This window comes from Myxine glutinosa, chromosome 2 (genome assembly GCF_964187855.1).
Source record: "Myxine glutinosa chromosome 2, kmMyxGlut1.1, whole genome shotgun sequence".
NCBI classification, from domain to species: Eukaryota; Metazoa; Chordata; class Myxini; order Myxiniformes; family Myxinidae; genus Myxine; species Myxine glutinosa.
The window spans coordinates 150,528,858-150,541,753 of record NC_136262.1 but is presented as its reverse complement, the minus strand read 5'-3'; the positions used below and the strand labels follow the sequence as shown (position 1 = coordinate 150,541,753).

The 12,896-nt window shown below is 46.1% G+C and overlaps 1 protein-coding gene across 2 annotated transcripts in view; it reads left to right on the top strand.

Moving 5' to 3' along the window:
• Positions 1 to 12,896, top strand: part of HYOU1 (hypoxia up-regulated 1) — a 157,213-nt gene that overhangs the window by 77,644 nt on the left and 66,673 nt on the right. For both annotated transcript variants that reach the window (XM_068106973.2, XM_068106972.2), the window contains exons 9-10: positions 5,002 to 5,200; positions 5,950 to 6,084. In XM_068106973.2, coding sequence (XP_067963074.2) covers positions 5,002 to 5,200; positions 5,950 to 6,084 — 334 coding nt within the window. The remainder of the gene's footprint in view (positions 1 to 5,001; positions 5,201 to 5,949; positions 6,085 to 12,896) is intronic.

Below are 12,896 nucleotides of genomic sequence, written 5' to 3'. Positions count from 1 at the left end.
GAGTTAACTTGTGAACCAGTGATGGGATTTTGACCAAACTTGGTACAAGTGTATATTATGATGCAAAGATTAACTGATTCGTTTTCAGCATCAATGGTCAAAGGTCAGGTCATGTCAAGTAAAAATGTGATATTTGAGAACAGCTGAAGGGATTTAAATCAAACTTGGTACAAGTATGTATAATGTAATAATGTCAGTGGAGGCATATTGGTTGACGTTATGACATTGAAGCATGCCGTTCTTGTTCTTCTTACATTTCACAATGAGGTGGCTTGTAATGGCTTCATGGCTGTCAAAAGTAGTCAGATTTTTTTTTTCCCACAATTGTGGAAAACAGACGGAATTCGTGACTTGAAATGGAAAACTGAATCTGACATGGGAAAAAATGGAATGTACCAAATTGCAGAAAAACGTCAAGGTTACCTAACAATATTTATATAGGCATTTAGTGTGTACCCATAAGTTTTAATTTGAAAGTCTGAAAAAATAACAAACTTTGCAATATAATGTACACAATTTGTTTGAGAAAATAGTTGTTTCTTGACGACATTGGAACTCATGGTCAGCAGCTGGACTTCATTGGCAGGGTAAACCAATGTCATATCAATTGCTGTGTACTCGGGGCACGAACATGGCTCGCATATCTACTTCCGCTTTGAGTCGTGGCACCATGCACAGTCGGCTTTGCACTTCTCGAGTGATTCACTTGTATTTCTTAAATTCACTTTGCAAATAAAACAAGTTATTATTTGTTCTCAGCACTTGTTTGATAGTAACGTTTAAGTAATGGACATTATCTTGATCACGTTGTTGTCACAAATTAATTTTCCCCCCTCCCCAAGGGGGTTTTCTCCGCCAATGGTGTTGCGTGTTGAGGTGTATAATCCATGTTAAGATAGCTTTATCATGGCATTTTGCCAAGGGCACTTCTGATCACAAAAGCATTACATTAATGTTATTGCAAAATAATGTTGATACTAATAATATTTCCCCCTCCCCAAGGGGTCTTTCCTCCTTGAATAAACGCTGTGTTAACCTTTTTATATTTCTTATCTGTTCGTGGGAGCACCAGTCCCTACCAGAAGTAAAAATGTTCTAAACCGCAAACACATATGATTACCTTTTTAAACTGTCACGAGAATGCTGTTCTGCACGAAACTGAAAAAATTTGGAGGAATTTCGACATCTGTGAGGCAAATTTTACTCATGGAATTGAGTGAAGATCTACTGTAATCTATATGCCCCACAATGTTTAATAAGTGACCCTTCCTGCCACTAACGGCGTTTTTCCAAGGCTGCTTATAATAACAAAAGTAATAACACTTGTGATAACCGCATAATATTAATGTTATTACAAAACAATATTGATACTAATAATATGCCATGGGGTGTTTCTTCCTTGGTCCAAGCGCCGTGTTAATGTTTATAAATAGTTTATCGTGCCATTTCATTGGGGCAACGGCCTCTACCAGAAGTAAAAATATATACCACAAACACTTATGATTACCTTTTAAAAAAGTCGTTATTGCTGTTTAACACAAAACTGAAAAGGGAGAAAACCCGGGGTGTGTTCAGTTACCAAGCAGCTAGCTAGCGCTCTTGCCATGCCTGCTGTTCCTTATCAACCGTTTTGAATTGAGTGCTTGCTCGAATGCTCAAGCCACTTGGCGAGCGCTCCACAAGAAACTTGGTAAATGAACACACCCCCGACGTTCTTCATGCCCTACCCTCAATCTACTGTTATCTATATACCCCAGAGAGGAATGGCCCTTCCTGCCGTCTGAGTAGGTAACAGGTATACTCGTGAAAATTCGTAAAAATACAGAGTAGATTGGCAAAAATGATCAAAAATGTCAAAAGAAACACCTGTAATGCAAAATTAAAACTGAAGTAGTCCCATCGTCTAAAATCTATAAAAATTTCATTTTTAAATGAAAATAGCATGACTAATTAAAGATGACCATCTTCAACTACTAGTAATGGAATGCATGTTGAAATGTGCATGGGACGACATGGCAACCCAATTTATGTATTTTTCAATGTACATAGTCGCGTGTCGGATGTCCTTCGTAGATGAGTGTATATTGACATCGTTATTTTTGTCGTTAATCACAAGATTGATTTATTTTCGAGTGGCACTTCCCACGGATCTGGTTTCCACATTTTCCCACTCTGTTTATAATTTTCATTTTAATTTAATCATTCCTTTTTTCCACATCACCCTGGTGGCAAAATACACTGCCTAGGGCTGCAGCAGAGTATTTGAAGTGTGGAGACTTGAGGAATTTTTATGTTTTTCGGTTTGTCTGTCCGGCTGTCTGTCCGTCCGTGAGAGGTTTTCTGTCTGTTCCCGCGATAACTTGAGAACAGCTCAAGGTAACCAAGTCGAACTAGTTGCAAGTATGTATAATTATTTTAAGATAAATGGATTAGATAATGAGGTCAAAGGCCAGAGGTCCAGTTAGGTAAAAATTATGTTACTGCTTGCATGGCTGCCTCTGGTACTGGCTCACTCATCTTTATTGAAATGATGCACTTGCATGTTATCTCAGCGCCACGGACAATCATTGGAGGGAATTCAGCGCATTGTTCCTCGTCGTAGGTTGATCCAGGTCATCTTGCATTAAATCGAACATTAAAACAAAATGATTCTTTCAAGAGTAACACCGTTCACATTTGATATTGTCATACTTCTTCATTGCATTCATCCTCAAAGATTGTCAATGCACGTTTGTGAACTGCTCAATTCCTATCCTCTTCTGCCTCCTCTTCAGCTAATTGAAGCACTAATACATCCGTAAATTTTTGCACATCCCTTTGCTCCAGTTATTCTCTGCAGACTACTGTAATTATAGAACTGTAACCAACTATATTGTAATTACCTCCGCCACGAAAGGTGGATGGAGATTATGTTTTCACCCCTGTCTGTCTGTCTTTGTTCGTTTGTCCGTTTGTGAACAAGATATCTCAAAAAGTTGTCGAAGGATTCGGACGAAATTTGGCAGAGATGTAGCAAATGTGACAAGGACGAAAGGATTAGATTTTGGTGAAGATCCGTATTCGGATTCAGCTACGAGAATTTCTAAAGCGATTCTTCACCATTGGGAGATTGGGCCAAAAACTATACATAGCAGGATATCTCAAAAAGCTGTGGACGGATTTGGACGAAACTTGGTGGACCGGTTGGGTGTCTGACGAGGACGATTCGATTCGATTTTGGTGAAGATCTGAATATGGATTCGGATATGAGAATTATTTAATGTTTTTAAGTGATTATTCGCCTTTGGGAGATACTGATAGTGATATGGCCAAAAATGATGCGCAGGATATCTCAAAAAGTTATGGATGGGTTTGGACAAAACTGGTTGGCCATGTTGTGTGTGTGACGAGGAAGAATCGATTCAATTTTGGTGAAGATATGCTCCGGATCCAGCTTGTAGAATTTTAAGGGATTCTTTACCATTGAGTCATATGCCCAACCAGGCGGAGGTATGCTCTCTACTGAGTGCCGTTCCAGTTGGAACTGTATTTGCCTCGTGGTGAAAAGTGTTTAAGATTTGATAGTTGTTCCAAAGCAGTTTTGTTTTAATTTTATTTGATTCATATTTAAATTAAGCAAACGGGGAAGTTCCAATGCTTCAGAATTGGGTCATAATAACTGTCCTAGCCACCCTGAGCTGCCTGCATCGTGCAGTTTCGGTGTTGAGGTTCTGCCTCTGGGGCCTTTGTGGTGCAGCAGTGACCAACCCTTGGGTAGTCTTTGTGCCAGTGAGGTGCACCCTCCCACCCTTGCCAGCATGGACTGCTTGCCCCTATTTGGGAACCTAGTGGTCTTGGTGATGTCTGGCTTTGTGACCTTCCGGGCTGTTTCCGCTGTGACTGGGAGGCTTCTGGTGGTGGGTTTGATCTGCAGGGATTTGAGCAGGGATTGTGATGGAAGAATGCTTGAAGCCTTGGGAATTGAGAGTGGTGCCATATTATTGGCTCTGCATTTTGCCTTTGTGCCCGTGACCTCCTTGGGCTGCTGGCGCTAGATGGGGACTGTCCTGGATTTCCAAGGATTTGGCTCCTGGCTGAACTCCTGGCTCCTTGCTGCATGCTTCTCCTTGGGTTTTCCAACGACGTTTTGGGCCAACCTTGGAGTCACAGACTGGCACTACTCCCTTCGTGCCATGGCTGCCCTCCCTCTGCTCATGACTTATTTGCTTGCCGTCGGGCCCACCACAGTGCACGTTCCTTTTGGCATCCATTTGTATTGGTCTATGCATTTCATAACTTGTATCTTATTATATCTTGATTGATAATAATTATTATTATTATTGTAACATTGTTGCAGTTATTTTAACCTGTAAACATTTTAATTCAAATTGTAACACTGACTATTTTAGTCCTCGGATTATTTTGTCATGTGCTTTTTGCAACAAACCAAAATGATTGATGACTGATTGATACGTGTAGTTTTAACTCTTGTATTGAGGAGTAATTCTCTGCAGACTACTGTAATTGGAACTGTGATCACCTCGGTTACAGGCAATCCTTACTACAGGACATAAACCACAATCGTGTAACCGAAAGTCATTCTAAAGTTAATTTAAACTGCCAGGAAGTATATGACAGTACAACTGCAGTCCTAACTATACCATTTTTGCCTAATGCTTGCTTCAAGGCTTTAAACGCTCATAAACATGCCCTCACTGATGTTTAAAAGTTTTTTTTTTATTCAAACGATTGTGATTTGGTATTGATTGCACAATAGATAAACACTCTTTGGCGACTGGCGAATAACTTTGAACGGTGATCATTGCACGATTAGCGATTCTACACGTGTCGAACTCTTAAATGCTTTTTATAAGTTTGCCGCCCAGTCTTCAAACAGTTGCTTGCAACAACACCAGAAATATGCAGCATATAAATTAATGTATTGTGCTATCATTAATTAGGCATATTGTAAGTTTGACTAATCAACATGTGCATTGTAAACCTTTTTTTCTTTGCCATCAGTTGGGATCGTGGAGTTTCAGGCTTGGCTATGGATATTCTCTTGGCGAATGAGATCAATCGTCGTTTTGAAGCCCAAGGGAATTCTAAAGCAATGGAAGGACTCGATGCTGCCCGTGCTAGAAGATCAAGAGCCAAGTTGCTTCGTGAGGCATCTCGAGTGAAAACTATTCTAAGTGCAAATTCGGACCATGTTGCCCAGGTTTGTTCTCTTCATTGTGTACCCTGTTTCATTTTATAAATGCTGAACTTAGCATTTATAAATTTCCTTCATTTCCCTTTTCCCCTTTTTTGGTTCTTGCTGGATTCATTCATTCATTCATTCATTCATTCATTGTTTTGTTTACTTATTTTAAATTTGCAAGGTACATAATAGGCCTCACTTGTAGGTATAACATTTTTATCAGCTTTAATTATGCTGACTATTATATTGCTTGTATTTAAGTCACCAAATTATGCCTCTGCGACAAACTAGATTAATTAATTTTTAATGATCAGGGTTGGATCGAAGCAACTAACCTTTTAAAAATGCGGCCAAGCTACATTTGCTTGGATCAAATCTTCAAATACACTTTATTAACATTAACTATACCTTTGGGTGGTGTATATGTTCAAAGTTTTGCAAGTTAATTAGGTCATCTCATCTCGATTCTCGAAGAGGTTAACTTTAAAATGGGCCGTGATGTCCGTCCGTCTGTCAGTCCCTGTTAACTTTTTGCTACTCCCTTATTACCTGGCTTATTCTGAAACGTGACACGTGAATACAAGACAGTGGCCCGCACAATCCCTTGGGTTTCGATTTTGGATCATGGGGGCACCCATGGGAGCTGGCGGGCAGTGGGTGGGGTGGAGGGGTGTTAAGAGCTATGTTCTGATAAGTGTCTTGAATTGACCTGTACATGTAACCTTATAATGTTGATTTATTGGTGCATTCCTTCCACACATCCCTAGGTGGAGAGCTATATTGGGGAGAAAGACCTGCGAATTAAAATGACGAGAACTGAATTTGAGTCATTGTGTGCTCCGTTTTTCCCCCTGCTTTCCAAAGTTATTTCTTCTGCCCTTTCTTCTGCTTCTCTTTCACCGGTGAGTTACATTATTTATTGGCTCACAACAGATAGAAAAATGTATAGAAATGGTTTTGATAAACCCTAACCCTAACCCGAACATTTTTCCATCTCAATCCCACAACAAATATAATACACTTGCACCAACCCACTACAAATCCAAAACTCCCTCCCACATAGATATCTTCATACAGTTGTTGTCCCCCGTCGCACCGCGGAGCGAAAGGGGGACTATGGTTTTCCCATCCGTCCATGTGTCCGTCCGTCTGTTCGTGTGTGCGTGCGTGCATGCATAAGCGAAGGACCGCATTCAAATTTGGTGTGTGGGTGCAACCCACGTCAAAATCCAAGATGGCTGCCGCCATGTATGTCTGATGCCATGTATGTCTGAACCTTGTGAGCGGAATATCTTGAAAAATAAGCGAAGTACCAACTTCTAATCTGGTGTGTGGGTGTATCTAGGCATAAGGAAGAAAGCTTTTGAAAATTGAGTCGCCACGTCAAAATCCAAGATGGCCGCCTTGCGTCTTCCACTTTGTCAACTCGCATCACTTCACCGACGGGGGACCTAGGCATAACGCTTGTTACTATTTCCTCAGTCACCAATGTATGACACAAAAGTGTTTCTTGGCAAGGGTTATAGTTTGGTGGTTTTTCATTGCCTTCTCAGCAATAGTTAAGGCAGGAATTTGAAATTTGTTGAGTGCTGGCGATAGCTCACCTACTCTTCACGAAAGACACTGAAGGATCTTTAAAATCCACCTCATGCCGGCAGACGGGACGCCCGTTTAACGTCCATTGGCACACACATTGATGCCACGCCCTGTCTGGGAAACATCATTATGACAGTGTATAGCTGGTTCGGAATTCAAATCCAGGCAAGACCGCTTTGAGGTGAGTGTGCGCACCTCTCGGCCACCCTGCCAACTATATATATATATATGTATGTATGTATGTATGTATATATATATATATATTGTTGCGAATATGGCATTTGGCCTCCATATCCGCTTGTAAATATTCCCCTATTTCCCCAATACTCCCCAACTATCCCCAATCCCCCATTCCCTAGTCCCATTGCCTGTAAATAACACTCTGTAGAACCGACCTTCCCCTTTTTCCCCCATTAAATGTCGTGCCCAGGTCCACCGCATCTCACGTAGACAACTTTCGGACATCTTGCTAGTTATTCTTAGTCTATGTCAGTTAAGGACTCGTTTCCATTAATTCTGACTCTTCGTTGCACCAGAATGTGATTATATGGCACCAGTAGTGAGTTTAGGACCTTCCCATACCTCCTCCCATCTTCTTCCCCAAACAACAACAACAACAACAACAACAACTACAACAACAACTACAACAACAGAGGGGCGCGGCGCGGCGTGCGGGGAGTGTGCGTCCTCACTCCGGCTCGGTTAGCCGCCATTACCCATGTGCGCCGACGGGGTTACCAAGAAGGGGCCGCCTGTCGGCCCCTCGTCAAGGGCGGAGCCGGTAACCCCCCCGCACGCACCCAATGAGAAGCAACGGGCCGATTCCATCTGGGGCGGAGCTAACGAGCCGAGGGCGTGTCACTCCCCGCCGGAAATACGCGGCGACTTACCGGATGTGACGGGAGATGCGCCTGAACTACAGAGAGCAGAGGACGCCACCCCCAGCGCGACGATACCTCCCCGCATCTTCGGACCGGACCGGGTCGATTCTGCCCTGAGCCCAGGTGCACCTGGAGCCATCGATTCTGCCTTTCCTTGCCATCAATCCCCGTGTGAGTCAGTTTTTGTCCCGTTTATCTGTCGTCTGTTGGGGTTAATATAAGAGTGTGTCTAAGTGCCTATCTTCCTATGCTGTCCCTCTCATTCCTGTAATCTGACCTTCCGCCCTAATATAACCTCCTCCGGAGGTCTTGAGAACTGAACCCTTGGTGTCGTGTCATTTTAATCCAGCCGTTGTGTCCTTTTCCTTCATTGATCTAGCGTAGCGCGACTAGTCAACGTTCGAGCATAATCGGGTAAACTGTGCAGACGTGGTCATACCAAACCGCTCAGTAAACTAACATCCACAACCGCGTCTGTAACAATTGGTGTCGAGGAGTGGAATTCAGACCCGGGACTAAATTTATTAGGCCCAAATTTTGGAACACCAATTGTACCACTAGGGTAACAATTGGTGTTGGGGAGGTAGAATCGATCCGGAGCGCGTTTCCCGCGCTCGACGAAATTATAACGGCGAAATTTGATTTTGTTATACGGAAATAAAAACCCGAATTTTGAAAGTCGCGCTATGGCAGACCAAGTCGGCTGGGGTCCGGTAGTGGAGAGTGAGGCAGGGTCGGTCCAGGACCAAATTGAGGGACGTGAGGAGAGCGAAGCAGCGAGGGTAGCAGACGCACAAAATGGCGCCTCGCTGGTCACCGCGCCCGCGCCCGTGGCAGCGCCCCTGGTGGATCCGAACCTTTTTATGTTGCAAATGGGGGCCCTTATGGAGAGGCTAGAAGCAAAAATGGGGGTAATGAGGGACGAAGCGAGGGGTACCGGAGAGGGGTTAGACAATAATTTTAAGGGATTAGACAAGAAATTTGGGAAGTTGGACAATAATTTTGAGGAGTTAGACAAGAAAATTGGGAAGTTGGACAATAATTTTGAGGAGTTAGACAAGAAAATTGGGAAGTTAGACAATAATTTTGAGGGGTTAGACAACGGGATAAAAGAGGTGAGAAATGGGTTAATGGGGGTAGAAAACAGAATGGCCGCTCAAGAGAATCAAATGGAAGGGATGCAAAAAGGGTTAGAGGGGTTAGAAAACAGGATGGAAGGCAAATTGAGGGACATGAGGGACCAAGCGGAAAGGGAAGTTAACCAAATGGGGCAGCAGATAGAGGGGGTCAGAATGGGGGTAGAAAACAAACTGGATGCTCACAGGGAGGAAATGGAGCAGATGAGGGTGGCATCTGGGCAGGAGATGCAAGTGATGGGAGAGGAGATCAGAAGAGGTGTGAGTGAGGAGGTCGGAGGAGTGCGCGAGGAGGTGAGGCACTGTAAGGAGCGCATGGAGAAGGAGGTGAGAAAGGGGACTGTAAAATTGCAAAGTGGTATAGAGGAGTTGACGCTGGGAGTAGAACAACTGACAGTGGGACAAAAGGAGTTGGGGGAACAGGTAAAGAAGAACACAGCGGTAATAGAGGGGTTAAAATCGACGCAGAAGGAGATGAAAAAGGACGTAGGGGTAATTAAAAAAGAGTGTCAGACGGTACATGAGGACCTGACGAGGAAAATGGACAAGGTGGTAGAGGTGATGGAGGTTAAGGACCGGCAGGTGAGGACGCACATGGAAACGGTCAAGGTAGCCTTGGAGGACGAGCTTGAGGAGACGTACCGGGGAATAAAAGAGGTGAAGCAGAAATTAGAAGAAGTGGAAGAAGGGGTGAGCGAAATTAAGAAGCGACGGAGAGAGGATAAGAAAGAGATAAAAGAGGAGGTAAAAGAATTGGTCCAAAGTCTGTGTTTGGATCGTGATGATGTGCTCATTAACCGGATGAGGGATTCGCAGGTGATGGAGGAGAAGCGAAGAGGAAGAGGACCCGGTGTAAGTGGTGACCAATATGGTCGTGCGTATGATGCGCCAGGGGATTTAAGAAGCTTGGGGGTCGAGATGGACCCGGGTGTTCGTGAGAGGCCGTGGGTGAAGTGTGCGACAGGTCTGGTGTGCGAAAAAGGAGGTGTGCAAGAAAGCCCGACTCTGGGGTGTGTGAGGAAAAATTGCGTGCCAAGGAGTGAGGATGCTGGCGAGAGTGAGTCGGTCGTAGCGCGTGTGCGAGGGAGCACATGGAAGCGCGGTGTGGTAAGTGTTACAGAGGGTGTGACGGGAGAGTGTGCGCGAGAAAGGTGTGTGACGGACGGGTGCATGGGGAAAGAGTGCGCTGTCAAAGGCAAGGAAGAATGCACACCTGTGGTGAGTGTTACAGAGGGTGTAACGGGAGAGTGTGCGCGAGAAAGGTGTGTGACGGACAGGTGCATGAGGAAAGAGTGCGCTGTCAAGAGTAAGGGTGAGTGCGCTGTCAAGAATGGAGGTGAGAGTAGTGAGAGTGACAAGGAGAGTGAGTTGGTTGTGACAGGTGAGCGAGGATGTACACCTGGGATGGAAGGATGCACACCTGGAATGGTAGAGCGTGAGTGGGAATGCACGCTGGAGTTGGTGGTGAGGCACGTGGTTGGGTGTGCGAATGAGAGCACACCTGTGATTGTCACAGAGGAGGTGACCGAGGAGGGGGCGCGAAGAGGTGTGTTGGTGAGGTGTGCTACCAACGAATGTGTGCCAAAGTGTTCGGTGGTCAGGTGTGTGACCAAGGCTGTGAGTGGAATGAGGGTACCTGGGTGTGTAAGGAAAGGTACGAGGAGCATGGGCACGGCTGGATGTGTGAGCAAGGAACGGGCTGCGGGGTGTAAGCATGCAGGTGAGGCATCGAAGGTAACCGGGTTAGAGGTTAGGTCGACTTTTAGCCGAATCGGGCCCTCGGTGCGTGCTGGGCCTCGCTTTGAACGGCCGCGTCCGTGCTCCATTAGGCGGAGCGGGCAGCCCGATAGAAAGGGTCGTCATGGCGACCACTTTTTGTTGAGGCAGTCCGGCAGGTCGAGATCGGGACATTGGATGGCTCCACGCCGAGATGGTGCGTGGGATCTCGGCCCGGGTAAGCCCCCGTCCCTGCACCGAGTGCCGGACGCATCCAGCCGCTGGCACAGAACAACCCGCATTCATGGCTTGGCTTTACGAAGCCGGGCTTTGGACAGGAATTGGCGCACCGAGAGGCAGTAGTGAGTAGACTGGGTGATGAGGTTAGTGTTTTGGACCCAAAATTAGAAAAAAAACAAAATTTGGTGATTGGCAAGGGATTGGCAGTAGTGATTGGCAGATGATGGGCAGTGATTGGCCAAATTTTTGATTTGTTGAAATTTGATGTGCAAAATTGGTAGTGAGCGATGGGCCCGGTGGGTAAGGGGGGCATCCCTGCCACCCTTCCCATAGTGGGGGCAAAGGAGCAATAGATTATGGGGTGTATGGCAGTGAAAACTAGCCCGGGTGGGTTAGGTTATATTGATAGGGATCGAGCGAAGATGACATTAGGTGACGATAAGGTTAGGTAGTGACTGATACCTGTAGTGGGGACGCAGGTAGATTAGTGTGGATGATAATGACGTGGGAGCGCAATAGTTTAAAGGGATGACTGGGAAGCGCAAGTTTCAGAAGGGAGTAGTTAGCTGAGATGATGCCGTGTGTGTGAGGATTGAACAGGTGTGATTGCACCGGTGTGCAACTGGACAGGTGTGTGGAGCAGTGTGTGAGTAATGAGTGTTGTGGATCAGCGTGAATGCGCTTGGGGAGAGAAGGGTGCAGGTGGCACCAGGTGTGAGAGCACAGGTGTGCAAGTACAGGTGTGTGGAGAGAGTTGGAGTAAGTGGTACGGAGTGGTGTGCATGGTGCGAAGGTGTGGATGGGGGAAGAGTGGACCCCTTTCACGAGTACCCGGGGCGGGTAGTGTAAGTGTTAGGTAGAGGGTATAGGTAAATTGTGGTTGGATATTGGCATCTGTGGTGCGGTTGCAGAATGGTGTTTTGGATGGGTGCATTAGTGTTGTGGAAATGGCTGGGCGTGTAGCCTGTTAGTGTGAGTAGTTGGTTGGGCACTCCACCACTGTGAGGATGTCGGCCAGGTGAGGCCGCAGGTGGGCTCTGGGAGCCGGTAGTTGTGAGTGGGTGCCTGAGGATCCCGGGTGTGGATCGGGCAGCCCCGTGCCAGAGAGGGCACCGAGTGGGGAGAGCGCCAGAGGGCCTTCCCCAGGTAGTTAGGTTAGGGTAAGGAGCAGGTAAGCTCGGAGGCAACTGCAGTGGTGGAGGTGTGCAGGTGGGTAGACCCGCTGGGAGAGGTACACGCCACAGCCCAGAAATTGTGCGAGGGCACCGGGAGATGAATCGGGGGAGTGAGACCCCAAATTGAAAAGCACCACAGTTGGCCAATGGGAATTGGTTTTTAGAACCCATAGTGTAAGAGGGCCAATGGTTTGGCCGGAGAAAGACCCCGGGTAGTGTAAAGTTGTTAAAGTCATTTAGGAAATAGTTAGGATTGATGAACCTGTCGCACCATACGCAGCCACTTACCTGTGGTGATGATGATGACTCCACACCTGTGTTTTCTTTGTTCTGTTGCAGGAAGTAAGGACTGCTGTTGGATTTGTGAGACGCATCACGACGTGGATGAGACATTGGGGTGATTCCATCTCTCCCTCCCTAGGAGGGACTGATGATGAATTGGTAATGGCAAATTATGATGTTGAGTTGGAGATGGCAAATTTTGATGAAAGTTGAAAATGGCAAATTTGATTGGTGAGGAGGGAGAGAAGACGAATTTGGTTTATGGGAGGAACGGGGAAGACAGTAGGGATGTTTGTTGATTTGTAAAGTAGATGTTTATGGGTAGTGTTGTGTTTTGTGGATACAGTAAGGGGTAAGGGAGGGGCCATGTAGGTTACCTGGTGGGGGGGGGGGGGCGTACGGTAGGAACGTACCTGTCTCACCTGGTTCCCATGTGCCCCCAGTGTGCATCATCTTGTATTGCGTGCACTTTTGCGCCCTTACCACCTTACTCACTTGTCTGTTTCTTTTGTCTCCCACCTCCGAGGATCTGGCTTTGGGGTAGAGAGAGAGGAGAGAGAGGTGCTGGCTACGCAGTTGTGGGCCTGCACTTTCGCTGCTTGCTGCCGGGATCGATACACCATATGGACCGCAATGTTTGTGGCCACCCACAATGGACCGCAGTTCTTTTGCGGCCAAGCACCACCCG